This window comes from Quercus lobata, chromosome 8 (assembly GCF_001633185.2).
Source record: "Quercus lobata isolate SW786 chromosome 8, ValleyOak3.0 Primary Assembly, whole genome shotgun sequence".
NCBI lineage: Eukaryota > Viridiplantae > Streptophyta > Magnoliopsida > Fagales > Fagaceae > Quercus > Quercus lobata.
The window spans coordinates 13,421,519-13,438,199 of NC_044911.1; the positions used below are offsets into that span (position 1 = coordinate 13,421,519).

A 16,681-nucleotide genomic window follows, 5' to 3' on the forward strand; every position below is an offset into this window, starting at 1 on the left:
TTTCAAGCAAATTCCCTATCCGAGGTGCTCTGGGCGGCCATATTTGGGACTGTTGATGTGGGTCGTGTGGCTTGTATTGCCAAGCCCAACTCAACACAGGTTGACCGAATTCTTATTATGTTAGGAAACCTCAATAGCCTACTTTAACATATCAATATATATATATATATATATATATATATATTGTAAGGACGCGATTCGTGGCGGACCATAACAGTGTCGGGTTCGCACGTAAAAAGGCCCCTAACAATATCATTTGTAGAGCGTGGGTTTGGAAGGCTAGGCCCAGGTTGACAGGCGGTGGGTTTTTCGCGGTGTTCGTACAAGTTTAAGTTTTCCTTCACCCCTGGAGTCTTTCTCCTGGAGGTGGGCTGGGAGGCTCTGGTTTTTGGCCATTTTTTTCCCAACCCCCTCTTTAGGTTACTTGTTTTTCCTTTTATATTCGCCTGCGTTCATTGTCCTTCGTCCACGTATAGGGTCAACCTTTCCAAGATTGATACTTGTCCCATTAGCCCATATTCAAAGTCGTTGGGGGTGGTTGTAAAAGTCAAAGAATGCGGCTCTGTCAGGTTCTGAGCATTGAATGGCAGTAAGGGCAGCTTTCCCTGGATATTTTAGATCTTTCTTCCCAGTTTCAGTCCTATATCGTTATTACCCTTCTTTCAGGGGGGACTTTGGGTCTGCCGAGGACTGAACTATCCTCGGCGGTATCCATAGGCCATTTTGTCGAGTTTGGGCCATAGCCCTCCTCGGCTTGGGCCTTCGGATTCTCCCCGGGTAGATGGGCCTGGCCCATAAATCATTTGGGCCCCACAATAGCCCCTCAAAACCCGGCTGTCCAACCTCTTGGTTGGAAAGGGGGGTTTTGGTGATGCCGAACCTCTTCCTACGGCCCAATCAATTTGGCCTATTAATAATGCTGGCGGCTCTTCATCTGTCCAAGAAATGCGCCGGTCTATGAGACAGTTTTTGATTTCGCGCTTGATGCGCTTTTATCGTTTGGGTATCCCAAAACGTGCTTTTAATGACCACTATTTACGAGACTACTTTAATTCGGTGGTTTGTTTTGATGGGGTGGGGAAACGGAACCGGCATGTTTGTGTTGACAGATTCCTTTGGAGATCTGAACCTATTAAATGTCTCCCGCTCCACCCTCGGTATAAGAAGGAAGGGAGGAGGTTATTGTTTTTGTAAAGAATTCCTTCTCATCCTTCTGAGATTTGAAATACTTGGCCTCCCCTAGGGTTCATTTTACCCACTAGTTCACAAACTAAATCGTGATACACTTTATCATAACAACGAGTGATGCAGGAGCCAAACCCCTCCCATAAACGCCATGTTCCAATAAAGCTCATTATGACTCGATCGGGACAGGGATGGCGAAGACTCAAAATCAACCTCACCCTTCTTTCAGTCAAAATCCGAAGCAGGGACTTGTCACGTCAAACTTTCGGCGTGACTGAGTCGAGAACACCCATCATCAGTACCAACCGCTCTCCTATGAGCATACCTAGTATGGCTCCAGTGTGTTGGGAGTCAGGATCGAGGCAGGGACTAAGTGTCTCTACTTCTTCCTCTCTTCCTTCACTGGTGCTATCCTCCGTCTCCCTTTCTTAGTCTTCCCAGCACCAGTTCCATCCTGGTGCTTTCACTTCTCCCTCTTTTACTCCTTTTTCTTTCTTTTCATCTCTTCTCTCTTCTTCTCCTCCTTCTTTACTCATGTCCTCCATCTTCTTCATTCATCTCCTCCATCTTCTTCATTGATTTCTTCCTTACTATTTCCTTCTCCTTCATTTTTTTTTCAAAGAAGGTTCTTATCGTAATATGAGCAGTATTGAGGCAGAGATTGGAGAGACTTTAAAGACGAGTTTAAAAGACGCCTGACAGTTTACTTATCTGTACTACGGGTGTAATTGTTGCTTAGGCAGTTCTCATTTTGTATAGGCTCGTTTGAGCCCCTCTTTGTACGTTGTAATAATTTTTCGTATTAATAAAAATTGTTGTTATTTTATCTCGCATGTTTTGTCTCTATGCCTTTTCTTTTTATTTTTTTTTTTAAATTTACAAACGCTGCTCGGCACAATAATATAGCATCTAAATCAATGACGACTAAGACCAAAATACTTGATAATAAAAAGATGTCGCCATAACTTTAATAGAAACGCTTGGCACAATAAGGCCGACCAGTGAAAAGTAATACTTACCCCATGCTAGCCGAGGAGTAAAACGAAGGTTTGATGCCGTGTGAGGAATAACCATTTGAAGATATATCACCCACCAAATGAACAGCCTTCTTATACGACTAAATGCTGGGGCGTTTCACCACCTTCCTCACAACTTTATTGGTCTTAACCTTTTTATGGTGTTTAAGCCGTGGATGAAGTGACCTGACATTTTTATCAAGTAACCCATCTTACAAAATTCAAACCTTTCCTTGTCCAAGTATTTGGTTTCCCCATTGGCCTGGGTCCGAGGACCATACAAGGCCTTGGTTCTGTCCAAAACTTGTGATTTTTTCGTTTTTGTACTTGGTTTCCCCATAGGCTTGAGTCCGAGGACCATGCAAGGTCTTGGTTCTGTCCAAAACTTGTGATTTTTTCGTTTTTGTACTTGGTTTCCCCATAGGCTTGAGTCCGAGGACCATACAAGGCCTTGGTTCTGTCCAAAACTTGTGATTTTTTCGTTTTTGTACTTGGTTTCCCCATAGGCTTGAGTCCGAGGACCATGCAAGGCCTTGGTTCTGTCCAAAACTTGTGATTTTTTCGTTTTTGTACTTGGTTTCCCCATAGGCTTGAGTCCGAGGACCATGCAAGGCCTTGGTTCTGTCCAAAACTTGTGATTTTTTCGTTTTTGTACTTGGTTTCCCATAGGCTTGAGTCCAAGGACCATACAAGGCCTTGGTTCTGTCCAAAACTTGTGATTTTTTCGTTTTTGTACTTGGTTTCCCCATAGGCTTGAGTCCGAGGACCATACAAGGCCTTGGTTCTGTCCCTGGGCCCATATGCTGAACGGGCCTGGGCCGCGAATTTACTGGGCCCACAAATTAAGAGGTATTTCTATAGTCTTTGATCACGCGGTACTTTTTGGCGTCCCAGTGTTCGAGGTGCGCCTTCTCGAGACTCCTTTAACCTCAGGGTTGCAGACGACGTTGGAAATCGAGCCAGAGACGCTTTGTCTGTAGCGTTCCTTGGGACGCTGCGTGAATTAAATGCCACGGTTTACTTCTGGGTATAAATGGGATAGGGGGTCACTTCACTTGCACATGTACTCTCCTGTTCCCTTCAGAACCATATTTCTTCCATATCCGCGATCTCTCTTTCTAGTGCCACTGCCTCAAAGCAAGATGTTTGAGGCGTGGATGGGGATGAAAGGTCTCCGCACGCTTCAGAGGCACCGAATCCTCAAGGTGATATGGTATGGACAAGGATGGCACAGATTCAAGCCAGTCCTCCGTCTTGACAGGAGGAAGATGGTATTCCTCCTTCTTTTAGCCAAAATCCGAAGCAGGTTCTGGTCATGCCAGATTTTTGGTATGTCAGAAAAAGGAATTTCCGCCATCAGCGTCGTCTGCCTTGTAGCAGGCAAATTTTTGCGGGGGCTCCCCAACTTCCGGCTCCCTGCACCTTTTCTGCAGATGGTGTTAGCCTGAGGTCAGGTTCCCTGCACCTTTTCTTCATCGGTGCAGGCCCCAAGTTGGGTTCTTTTGCTGCCTGAGTTATGGGCGTGCAAAAGTATTGAGGAGGAATAAGGTCTCGAGGCAATAGCCAACTTCTCCTCTGTGCTACCTCCTCGGCTTTATCTTCGCTCTCTTGTATTTTTCGTTACTTACGTAGTTAGCTTCAACGTAGGCTTTGTTTCAGCTTTTCATTGTACACTGTACTGTTCCTTTGTCTTGATAAAATACGTGTCTATTTCTCTATACATATCTTTCTTCTCCGTAACCACTACTTTATGCATGAACATTAAATATAAGCTTGCCCTTAATGATATTCTAGGCAGAAAAATGCCTTAACACAGATTCCTACTAGTTTAAACTTACAAATATTATCGAACATAACAAGGTTAATCATCAATAAATTAAACTCTTGGAACTAACCGGGATAACCGCTGAGTGCTGCGCGATGCATTCTAGAGCGATGTCCGAGAACAATAAACTCTAAGTCATTCGTCCAAGAGGGTAGCCGAGTAGCGAGGGGCTTTGGTTGTGCTTTTGGGTAATATGTTGTGCCGTATCGCATCAACCCCTTTGATACTGGGGATCTGAGGGTAGATCGAGGAATCCGCGCAATCAAGGTATTAACCCATCTGTTAACGCGGAGTTCTCTTCGGATGGATTTCGAGATTTATGTGCCATAGTTTTTTTTTTTTTTTTTAGATAGTTGGTTCCTCATCCAGGTAGTTGGTTTCCCCATAGGCTTGAGTCCGAGGACTATGCAATGCCTGGTTCTGTCCAAAACCTAGTTTTCCTCATCCAAGTAGTTGGTTTCCCCATAGGCTTGAGTCCGTGGACCATGCAATGCCCTTTCTGTCCAAAACCTAGTTTTCCTCATAGTTGGTTTCCCCATAGGCTTGAGTCCGTGGACTATGCAATGCCTGATTCTGTCCAAAACCTAGTTTTCCTCATCCAGGTAGTTGGTTTCCCCATAGGCTTGAGTCCGTGGACCATGCAATGCCTTCTGTCCAAAACCTAGTTTTCCTCATCCAGGTAGTTGGTTTCCCCATAGGCTCCGCCATGTGCCTTGGTTCTGTCCAAAACCTAGTTTTCCTCATCCAGGTAGTTGTTTTCCCCATAGGCTTGAGTCCGTGGACCATGCAATGCCTTGGTTCTGTCCAAAACCTAGTTTTCCTCATCCAGGTAGTTGGTTTCCCCATAGGCTTGAGTCCGTGGGACCATGCAATGCCTTGGTTCTGTCCAAAACCTAGTTTTCCTCATCCAGGTAGTTGGTTTCCCCATAGGCTTGAGTCCGTGGACCATGCAATGCCTTGGTTCTGTCCAAAACCTAGTTTTCCTCATCCAGGTAGTTGGTTTCCCCATAGGCTTGAGTCCGTGGACCATGCAATGCCTTGGTTCTGTCCAAAACCTAGTTTTCCTCATCCAGGTAGTTGGTTTCCCCATAGGCTTGAGTCCGTGGACCATGCAATGCCTTGGTTCTGTCCAAAACCTAGTTTTCCTCATTCAAGTAGTTGGTTTCCCCATAGGCTTGAGTCCGTGGACCATGCAATGCCCTGGTTCTGTCCAAAACCTAGTTTTCTCTTTGTGTGGGATCTTGGCTTTATGGGAGTTAGCTCCTCAATCAAGCCCCTAAAGTTTATCCATACGATTAACGCTATCAAGTACCTAGTTTGCTCTTTACGGGGGACCTTGGCTTTAAGGGTGTTAGCTCCTCAGCCGAGCCCCTAGTCAAGAAACGTAGCCCCTAGCAGAATTTTATACTAGAACTCTATAACCAACTGTTAGAAATAACGAAGAAACTCTATCGACCCACATCCTATACCTATACACAAGCCTTTCCCACAGACGGCGCCAATTGTAAGGACGCGATTCGTGGCGGACCATAACAGTGTCGGGTTCGCACGTAAAAAGGCCCCTAACAATATCATTTGTAGAGCGTGGGTTTGGAAGGCTAGGCCCAGGTTGACAGGCGGTGGGTTTTTCGCGGTGTTCGTACAAGTTTAAGTTTTCCTTCACCCCTGGAGTCTTTCTCCTGGAGGTGGGCTGGGAGGCTCTGGTTTTTGGCCATTTTTTTCCCAACCCCCTCTTTAGGTTACTTGTTTTTCCTTTTATATTCGCCTGCGTTCATTGTCCTTCGTCCACGTATAGGGTCAACCTTTCCAAGATTGATACTTGTCCCATCAGCCCATATTCAAAGTCGTTGGGGGTGGTTGTAAAAGCCAAAGAATGCGGCTCTGTCAGGTTCTGAGCATTGAATGGCAGTAAAGGTAGCTTTCCCTGGATATTTTAGATCTTTCTTCCCAGTTTCAGTCCTATACCGTTATTACCCTTCTTTCAGGGGGGACTTTGGGTCTGCCGAGGACTGAGCTATCCTCGGCGGTATCCATAGGCCATTTTGTCGAGCTTGGGCCATAGCCCTCCTTGGCTTGGGCCTTCGGATTCTCCCCGGGTAGATGGGCCTGGCCCATAAATCATTTGGGCCCCACATATATATATATATTTATTTATATTTACTGACTCAATTATTGATTTCTTTAGCAATGGAGAAAAACTATGAAAATTGCTTGGAAATTTTCAAGCAAATTCCCTATCCAAGGTGTTCTGGGCGGCCATATTTGGTTCTATTGATGTGGGCCGTGTGGCTTGTATTGCCAATCCCAAGTCAACAAAAGTTGACCGAATTCTTGTTATATTAGGAAACCTCACTAGCCGACTTTAACATATCAATATATATATATATATATATATATATATATTTTACTGGCTCAATTATTGATTGCTTTAGCAATGGAGTAAAACTATGAAAATTGCTTGGAAATTTTCAAGCAAATTCCCTCTCGAAGGTGCTCTGGGCGGCCATATTTGGGTCTATTGATGTGGGCCATGTGGCTTGTATTGCCAAGCCCAAGTCAACACAAGTTGACCGAATTCTTGTTATATTTGGAAACCTCACTAGCCCAACTTTAACATATCAATATATATATATATATATACACACACACACACACACACACACATATATATATATATATATATATATTTATTTATTTATTGGCTCAATTATTGATTGCTTTAGCAATGGAGTAAAACAATGAAAATTGCTTGGAAATTTTCAAGCAAATTCCCTATCCAATGTGCTCTGGGTGGCCATATTTGGGTCTGTTGATGTGGGCCGTGTGGCTTGTATTGCCAAGCCCAACTCAACACAAGTTGACCGAATTCTTATTATATTAGGAAACCTCAATAGCCTACTTTAACATATCAACATATCAGAGCCACTGTTTTCTGGCCGGTGGTAGTGTGGTTGTGTTCTTTGTCTCTTGTCCGTGTCTACCCGAACGTTTGATATTCCGTTGTTGTGTTCCTTCTTACCGTCGTTGGCGCCACCCTAGTCGTAAAGTGAATTCCTAGGACCTAGCTGTAAGGCCCGTTTGAGCCAAGAGAGGGCGTGTAGGACATGAGAGGTATGAGGTTGGTTAGGGTATGTGTTACGAAATGCAACGGTTGTGAGAAAAACATGATAACTGAGTGTTGAACCTAGGATAGTATGGATAAGTTGTGGAGATCCAACTCCTCTATCAGCTCCAGGACTAGTTGTCCTCCTGATATTTTAAATGAAGAAGATCACACTATTGATGATAATGAGTTAATCCCTGATTTTCGTAAATGGACTATTCCTAAAGTTGATACTAAAACTGTTTATAAAATTAGTTTTGTTGAAAGTACTTTTCATTCTGCTTACAAAGCTAGAACTGTTGAACAAATTTTCTCTATTTCAAAAGTTCATGAAAAATGCTGTTTGTTCACTAAAAAGAATATTAATGACTTCCTTGCTGCTAAAAAATTCAGTTATTTGCATATTGGTATGGTTCAAGTTGCTATTAAACCACTTACCCGAAAGGGTATTAATGCTTCTGTTCTCATGTGTTTAAGAGATGCTAGATTTAAGATTTTTAAAGATAGCATTCTTGGTATGATCACTGCTTCTTTGTATGATGGTCTTGTTTATTTCAACTGTTATCCTAATCTTACTCTTACTTTGGATGATCCTAATATTGTTAAAGTTTTGACTTTGAATATTGCTTCATCTGGCTATCACATGGAAGAGGGTAGTAAGCCTTTTGCTTTGATTTATCGCATTTATTACAAATTAATGGGTACTCAAATGAATCCTTGTGCTATAATGCCTAGAGAACCTTCAGGTAAAACCATGTTAATTCAATGTTCAACTCCTGATGCTAAAATCCAAGTTCCGAAAATGATTCAATGGCAAGATGTTAAACTTCCTAAGGATTGGTTGTTAGAACAAGAAACCCCTCCTGCTAAATCCATTTTTGATGAGCTTGATCTCACCCATATTCAACAATATCTTGATGGTACTGTTAAAATAAGTTTTCAAAATAATCCACCTTTGAGAATCAACGAAGGAAGACATTCCTTTGCTGGATCTGAAAGTATTTCAAAAAGAGATCTAGAGATCAGTGAATTTTTGAAAAAGAATTTGGAAAAATCCTCTGATTTAAAGCTAAAAGGTATTTCAAGTGATAAATCTCAAGTTAGCTCTGTTTACTATTCTACTAAACCTGAATCTTCCTCTCCTTATGACAATGTTGCTGTTAATGATGAAGAAGACTCTGTTTCTGTTACTCCATCTGACTTTGATTCTCCTTCCATTGAAAATCCTCCTGTTTACCAAAATCAATTACGAGTTTTGACTATTTTGGATGAACACTTTGAAGTTGATTTGGTCTCTTTGTATGATGAATTTATGCTTACAAAAAACAGAACCAAAAGAAAATATTTCCAAAATAATTTTGCTTAGTCTGAAAAAGATCGTGTTAAAAGAAAATGGTTGGAAAAGATGAATCAATTGAAAAAACATATTTTGTTTTTTGATTTTCTTGAAAACCATTATGTTTCAAATGATGAGGATTCAAAACAACATTTAAATGTGATAAAGAAATCAAATTTTGTTAAAATTGATAAAACCATTATTAGGTCTAGTCATCCTCCTCTTGACTCAATTTTAATAACTACTAAGAAAGATGAAATGACAAAAGAAGAAGTGAAAGCCTCCCCTTTCAAAATTACTGATGATCAAACTCCCATTATTAGTTTTATTGAACAAAACAATTTTACTAATCAATCTTTGCATATTATTGGTCAACAGCTTGACCGTATTGAAGAAAAAATTGTTGAAAAACCTGTTTCTGAAAGACCTGTTTTTGAAAAATCTATTTCTGTTAAAACTGAGAAACCTTTGATTGATTTACCTAGTCAAAGAGAAAAAGTTGTGTTTAAAACTTCTCAGTCCAAGACTCTTGAAATTGTTGAAAAAATGCTTTCTGATTTAAAAGTTAAAACTGAAAGTTTGAGTGGAGGTTAGGTAATAAATTTTTGGAGCTCTCAATTTTTTGGAGGTGAATTTGGTAGAGCTTGTTAAAAAAACACTGCCCCAATTGTTTGGAGGTATGGGGTCTCTCTGCTTCTGTGAAGTACAATCTGGAACTGCAAGTCTTGGGGTCAGTAAAATTAAGTTGGTGAAGTTGTTGAAGAAAATGAAGAGTACTAGAGCAACCTTGATGGGACCATCTCTATTATTTTTGGAGGAGTTTTGGCCAAGAATTCTCACCTACAAACGATTTTCTATTACTTTCAGAGGTGGTATCTGTTTGTACCCAAACATGAGTAAAATATTCAAGGAAATCATTTTCTAGAGCAGGAGATGCAAAAAGAATTTTCATTTACTTACAAACAGCACAGATGAGATAAGAATATTTTTGCAGAATGTAAATGAATAGGTTGACTAGAATAGAAACTTCATCCGACATAGAATCTAAAGGTGCCTAGATTTGGAATTACAGTTTGCACTTTTGGAATTTGTCACCCACCAAGATTAGTTTCAAGCCTTTATCTTGTTCTCAATGGTTCCTGGCATAATCAGGCTTCTAACAAAGTTGTGGACTTCAACTATGAAGTGCAACATTCTTTCTTATGTATAAAATGCCATTTAAGTAATAGATCCAGAGTTTTACTTTTTCCAGGAAATATGCCTAGTTTTGTAAACTTGGAACGGCTTATTTGCATATGTAACCTGTTATGTTAGTCATGCATTACTTGTACAATTCACTAAGGAAGGCATCGGTTAATAAGCTCTGTTACCTGTAACAGGTCCTTTATTTATTGAAGAGCACCTACTTCCATGCAATTTGGACCTCTTCTGTATGGTTTAAAGATGTAGTTTATATTTAGACAGAGCTGTAAAGCATATGTTACATATTTACAACAACAGAGAAATTACTATAATGCTTTATATCCAGAACATCTGCACCCAGATACATACCAGAAAGCAATGGAAAATGAAAACTTTACAAACATTAAACATAAATGACCTGGCCTTTAAGCAGGAAATCAAAGAAATGAACAGATATTTAATTAGTACATGAAGATAAATGATCTGTATGAATCATCTTTGAGAAATAAAGGAAAAAGGACTGAGGGAAAGGGAAGTTGAAAATGTGGTACTCAGCAATGGAGTTGAGGGTAGGTAAGTAGTGATTTCAACAAGCTGCTCAGCAAGTAAAAAATATGCATCTTAATTACAAATGTTTGACTATATCTCTCTCACATTCCTAAAAATCATTAAACCCAAACTCTTACATAGGATAAGACCTCTTTAATGTTCTACTCTCCAATGTGGGATTCTCTAGAATTTCAGGCAATTTATAACAGACTACACAGATTTCCTTCAACCTGTTGCTCCTCTATCTGTCCCAGTTCACTTCCAGAGGTTCTGAGATGCATTGCTCTCGTCCTCAGCTGGATGAAAGTAAGGTTGCAGACTTGATTTGATTCTATCATCATGCAAGTCCAGTGTGCTCCAGCATTGTGATTCTCCTCTTATTTCCTTCATAATATCTGCACTTTGGTTAGTAAAAGGCGGCTTCCTAAGAAGATTGCACTTGATCACATTAACCTGCTCAAGACACGGCCATGTCTCTTTGTGTCTGCAAATAGTTCTTAATTTGGGAAGATTCTTCAATTCCAATATCCGTAGGCTTGGAGCAACAGGATCTGGATACATTTTCTGCCTTGAATGATAACTAAAGAGCTCATCTAACTTGTCACAGAAGCTTACCTTGATTACTTCTAGGTTTGGCAGGGTGAGAATGAAGTGACCACAAGAAATAAGATATTTCATCTGGGAACATCGGGTCACTTCTATTAATTTTAGTTTCTGAAATCTCAGCCCAAGATGGCCAACTAGTTCTGAAATGCTTTCTAGGTAGGTCATATCTTGCAAATGAAGCTCTTCTAAATTTGGTAATAGGTCAGAGTGGGCAGCGCATCCTCCTCCAGGCCGTAAACTGCTGTTAGAGCTTGCAATAGTAAGTGATTTTAAACAAACAAAGCACCCAACACGATTAATGACCAAGTCTTCAAGCATCTCATTCAATCCCAAGCAATTTTTCAAGACCAGAGAGCTTGCATTACCCAACAACCACCCGATCCATTCTCCTGAGAGATTTAGACCACTGATAGTCACCCTCCTTTTGTCATGTCTAGTTGGTAAGGAGTTTGCTGTTGGGCCAATGAAAAATTGAAATCTTCTCAATTTATTTATCCCGGTAACATTTTCAGAACTGAGACATGGAATCCTATCCAATCTGATGGATAAGATGAGCAATCGCTCAAGGCATCCGAGCTCTTCAAAAGATGTTTGTTCCTCTTCCACCTCTCCCTTCACACTCAAATGGTAAGCACTGAGAGTCATACCCAGAACCTCTAAACAAGACAACCTGGATATTATTCCAGCTTGAATGGTTTTTAGGTAGTGAGTGCGAGATAAATCTAATTGCCTTAAGTTGTTCAAGTTTTCCATCCCTCTTGGTAATTCTCTAATTCGGGTAGCACAGAGATCAAGCACTTGAAGCCTACTAAGCTCTCCTAGTGAGGGTAATTGTTCAAGATAGAAGCAATCCCTTAAAAGAAGAGCATGGAGGTCACCGAGTTGAAGTACAGAACTCGGCAAAGACTGGATGCGGGATCCACTAATATTCAGGACTCTGAGAGCTTCAAATCCTTGCAGAAAACTTTCAGGAACTGTGTCAAGGAGAAGATTACCTTGCAGTAGCAAAGTTGAGGCCTTTGAACACTGTATCACACGATCAGGTAGCCTTGTTATTTTGTTATCTATGAAAGAAACTCTTCGGAGAGAACTTGAAAACTCTCCAACTGAAATCTCACTCAAGCCAATCCCTGAACGAACAAGGGATTTACATCCTTCCTCAGATGACGATGCAATCCATATTGCAACATCACGAACAACGTCATGCATCTTCACTGTGCCGTCACGGGAACCATCTTCCAACAAACAAGAGTCCTTCAGATTTTCAATCAAAGCAATGCCTCTATTGACTGAATCCTCATAGTCTTGTTCATCTATCAAACCTTCTGCTACCCAGTAACGTACTAGTTCATTTATTTCAATTGAGAAGTCCTCCGGAAACAAAGCACAATATAAAAAACAAGGTTTTATGTTATTACCTTCTAATGAGTCGTAACTCCACTTCAAAGGCATGTATAGCTTAACCTCAACGCCTCCCATACAAGGCACTGACCTGCGCAACTCATTTAACGCATGCTTCCACAACTTGATCATTTTCTTACCCCTCATAGCAGTTCCCATGGTGATAATGGCCAAAGGCAATCCACTACATTCTCTAACAATTTCTTCTGCAAATGGTCTAACTTGTTCCAAACCAACCACATCCCCTGCAATTTGACTGAACAGTTGCCAAGCTTCTTCATAATTTAAAACTTCCATTTTAACTTCAACATTTGTCATCATTTCCCTACAAACTTCCATAAATCGAGATGTTAATATGATCTTACAACCTTTATGAACTTCAGGCTGCGGTACTCCCAAAATGTCCAAATCAATTTTCTCCCAAACATCATCTAGAATAAGAAGAAACTTTTCCTCCTTCTCAAGTCTTTGATAAAGTCGAGTAGCCATTCCCTGCAATGTTTCTTCCACTTTTGCCTCCAAATTCAATCTCTCTGCTATTTGTGTCTGGACTTTTTTAAGGTCCAAATTCTTGGAAACTGTAACCCAAATGACAATGCCAAGAGACTTCACTGAAGCACTCTTTAGCTCATTGTTCAAGTTCTTTACCAGAGTAGTCTTGCCTATTCCTCCCATCCCCCAAATACCAATCCTCCGAACTTCATCTATATACAATTGACTCATAGTTTTTTCTAAAGACTTTGATGCAGTTGTTTGAGCCTGAATTGAAGGTCCAGGAATGTGTTCCACTGCTCTGGGCTTTCTACTTGGATAAAACACACCAGAATTGAAACTTGAATCTTTAAGAAGCCTTTCTATCTCTGGGAGTATTTCTGCTACTTCTCTGCTTACTCTATACCGCTTACGACAATTAAAGGAACACCCAGAAAGATTTCTGCCGTTGACCATCCCTTCTTCAATTGGTTTGACTTTCAGCTGAAGCTCATCGACCTCCCTTAGCCACTCTATAACATTAGCTCTTATTACTTTTCCTTCTTTCTCAGCTAATTCTGTTTGATCTTTGACATCATCTCTAAGAACAATAAGACTTCTCATCTCCTTATCAAAAACATCAAGGTCTGATTGGAGTTTGACTGTGCTCTTGATCATAGAATAGAGAGAACCACAGAAAAGCCGACCAGTTGCTTCCACTGCTGAACCAACAATAGAAGCCACCACTTCCATGCCAGATATAGTGATATGTATGATGCCAGAAGCTTCAAAAGTTCACAGCCAAAGTGCTGCGGTAGAATGCAAGCTTTCAGAGCCTCTATGACAGAATGATCCAGAGAACCAAATCTAAGAAAACCCAGGTAAAAATTTAATTCAGTCTGTAAGAAATAAGAATTAGCCAAAGAGCTGTCTTCATTGAATTTGACTTTTCATTATCAGTCTATAAGAATTAGCATTCCTTTTTTCTACTGGGTCAGGTATTACCTTGGCACCTTCCTTTTTTCTTTAAAATTGAGAAGACTACCACTATAATAAGACTCCCACACTGTTGAAAATTCCCTAGGCTCTCACATGTATTATTAGTCCCCTAATAACCCCATAAATTCAATCATTTCTGTCCAAATAAAAAAATTTAAAAAAAAACCATAAATATTATTCAGCAGACATAATTGACGAAAAAAGTAGTTGACCGATTCTCTCCCTAGTCCTTCCTTGGCATCTTCTCTGGTTAGTGTTTCAATAACGTGTTGGAAGGCATTCTCTATCATCTTCAAAATTTTCGTTCTTTTGAATTTTCTCACATAAAAAGGGCGGGGCCCATCTTTTGGCTCAACATGTTAAGTCTGTTTTTGATTTTGAGGCAAACCCCCAGCTTTTTAGAAGCTGCTATTGCCTCTGATGTAGCTGCTTGCAGCACTTAATTTCCTTTTAATCTTATGCAGAAATATTCCCCATCAAAAAAAATATTAGCGGTTACCTTATTATTCATTCATATTATTATGGCTTTGACCAAGACTTCAAGTGTTTGGAAAAAAAAAAAATAAAAAAATAAAAAATCTGTTAAATGCAAATGACATATATTTCCCAATTACATGAATTAATTGTAAGTTTAATGGGCATGATTTGTAAAAATTACGCGCAGCTTGCTAATAATTTTAACCGATTTTACCTTGACCAAGTGATAAATTTTTTAAGATTCAGTGTACAAGCATCATGGATAAGCTATGACAATTAATAAATCATGAATTCTAATTATCTCAACTGGTAAAGTTTCTGATGATTGAATAAAAGATTTGAAATTCAATTTCTGCCTACACCAAAAATTGATTAGTGTCTTAGTTTGAGCCTTGTGAATATATAATTATATTGTAGCTATGATATAATATATAATTTGTTTTCCCAAAAAATTAAACAATTTCTAAGATTATTTTTCTTTTATCTATCTAAAAAAATATACCATTATTATTTCATTATTTGGATTAGTTTGACTGATATTATTCACTTTTTAGGTGGTCCATATTTTTCAAAGTTATGTTATGGTGAATTATATTTTCCTGTTTTTTTAATGTACAACTAAACTGTTTAAGTTTCAAATATATTATTCAAATTTCTCATTTTCTTAAAAGAGATTATCATGATAATAAAAGTTTATCACAAAAAAAACATTTGATATTACTCAAATAGTTGATAGACACATTCAAATATATGGCCAATATTGTATTTTGATATAAATTCAAATTCTCACTCCCAAAATAACTAAGTATTATGTCAAACAAAAGTTATAAAAGAGAGAGAGAGAGAGAGAGAGGACTTGTGATGAAACACTCAAAAAACACACCACCAAATTGTATCAACCCAAAATAGTGTTATATAAAAATACAATGATTAATCATTGAATATTCATCAACCTAAAGAAGATTTCAAGAAAGAATAAATAAGAGAGAGAGAGAGAGAGAATAATCACTTTTTTCAGGAGAGAGATAGAAAATAAGATGAGAAGAAGAGTAAAAGTAAAAGATATAGTCATAACTCAAACACCAAATTATTAAAATCATGCTATATAATAGAATAACATTATATTCTTATACACAATCTTTATATGCAATAGGATAACATTTAACAATCAAAAAAACAAAAAACAAAAAAGATAATAACTTAAAAACAAAAAAAAATTAAATTGCATTAACTCAAAATAGAGTTCTAAAGAACACAAATTTATCAACCTAAAGTAGAGATACAAAAAATAAAAGATTCACACACAAAAATGTGTGTGAAAGAGAGAGAGGGAGAGTAATAACTTTTTTGTGTGGGAAAATATGTGTAGAATGGGAGAGAGAATAACAAATTTATAGTAATAGGATGGAGGTAAGAAGAACCAAAATAAAAGGAGGAGGAAAGGATAGAAGAAGAGTGACATTAAGATTGTAGTGGAGAATTGAAAAGGTAAATGGGAGGGGGAAATATTTGAGGAAGTGTAACAGTAAAGTACAAAATTAATAAGAAGAAGAAGAGTAAAAAATAAAAGAGAAATGGTTGGAAATAGGTGGACGATGTGATTGCTGATGTAGTTCAAAAAAGTTATAAAGTAAGTTGGCTTATGTTAGGCACAGACTCACTGTTTATTCTCATACAATTGATTTTTAAGAGGTAGGACGCTTAATCAACCATAAATACCCTTGACAAGATGGAAAGATTTTTAATGGATGCGTTTGAATTGATTCTAAGTGTAAGTTAATTGTCATAAGTAAGAAGCAGCATTTAAAGGCTTATATTGAGTTCCTTAGGTTTAGTCCAAGACATTGATTACAAATAATTTTCAAGTCTCGAATAGTCCCTCCATTACTCAAGGGGCTTCTTGGCTTTATATGATCAGCCAATATATATCTAAGCCCTACATTTGGAAGGTCAGGATTGGATTTCCTTGATACTTGTCCCATCAAGGCTTTACTAGAAGGCTTCTACATTGAGGTATGAGCTAGGTTGACACTATTCATATGTCATTTTCTAACTAATGTGGCTAGCTAAGTGAGTGTAGAGCATTAAATGTGGAGGTAACGAATACGTTATCCATCCTCCTTCCTTACTTCCTAGCTTGGCGACAAATCATCCTCCTCGCCCTCGGTTTGCACCCGTCGGCTTTTAGCCTTGGTTCTTGACTTCCCAAGGGCATGTAGGCATCCTTAGCATCCTCAAGTGTTGTAGTCTTTCTACACTTGCATAAGGCCACTTGTATTTTCCTCAGGACACTCTATTGGTGCTTTCAGAGGTTCGTACTCCTGGCATTGCCCTTAATCTATCAATCTGTATCCCTAGATCCTCATCCCCCACAATATATATATGAAGAGAAACCCAAAAGGAAAAAAACCCTCTAAGGCCTAGACCAAGAAACATAACTCATTATGAAGATAGTTGCAATATATAACAATTACAAAACCTCCAATTACTATAATGTACTTGTAGCATCTACCTCCTACTACCAAGAGACT

General features: G+C 39.0%; 1 protein-coding gene across 1 annotated transcript; it reads right to left on the reverse strand.

Moving 5' to 3' along the window:
- Positions 1-10,120: 10,120 nt before the first annotated feature.
- Positions 10,121-13,667, reverse strand: LOC115955195 (disease resistance protein At4g27190-like). Its single transcript, XM_031073259.1, has one exon. It carries the CDS (start codon positions 13,425-13,427, stop codon positions 10,452-10,454), a length of 2,976 nt encoding a protein of 991 aa, XP_030929119.1. The 5' UTR covers positions 13,428-13,667; the 3' UTR covers positions 10,121-10,451.
- Positions 13,668-16,681: the final 3,014 nt, after the last annotated feature.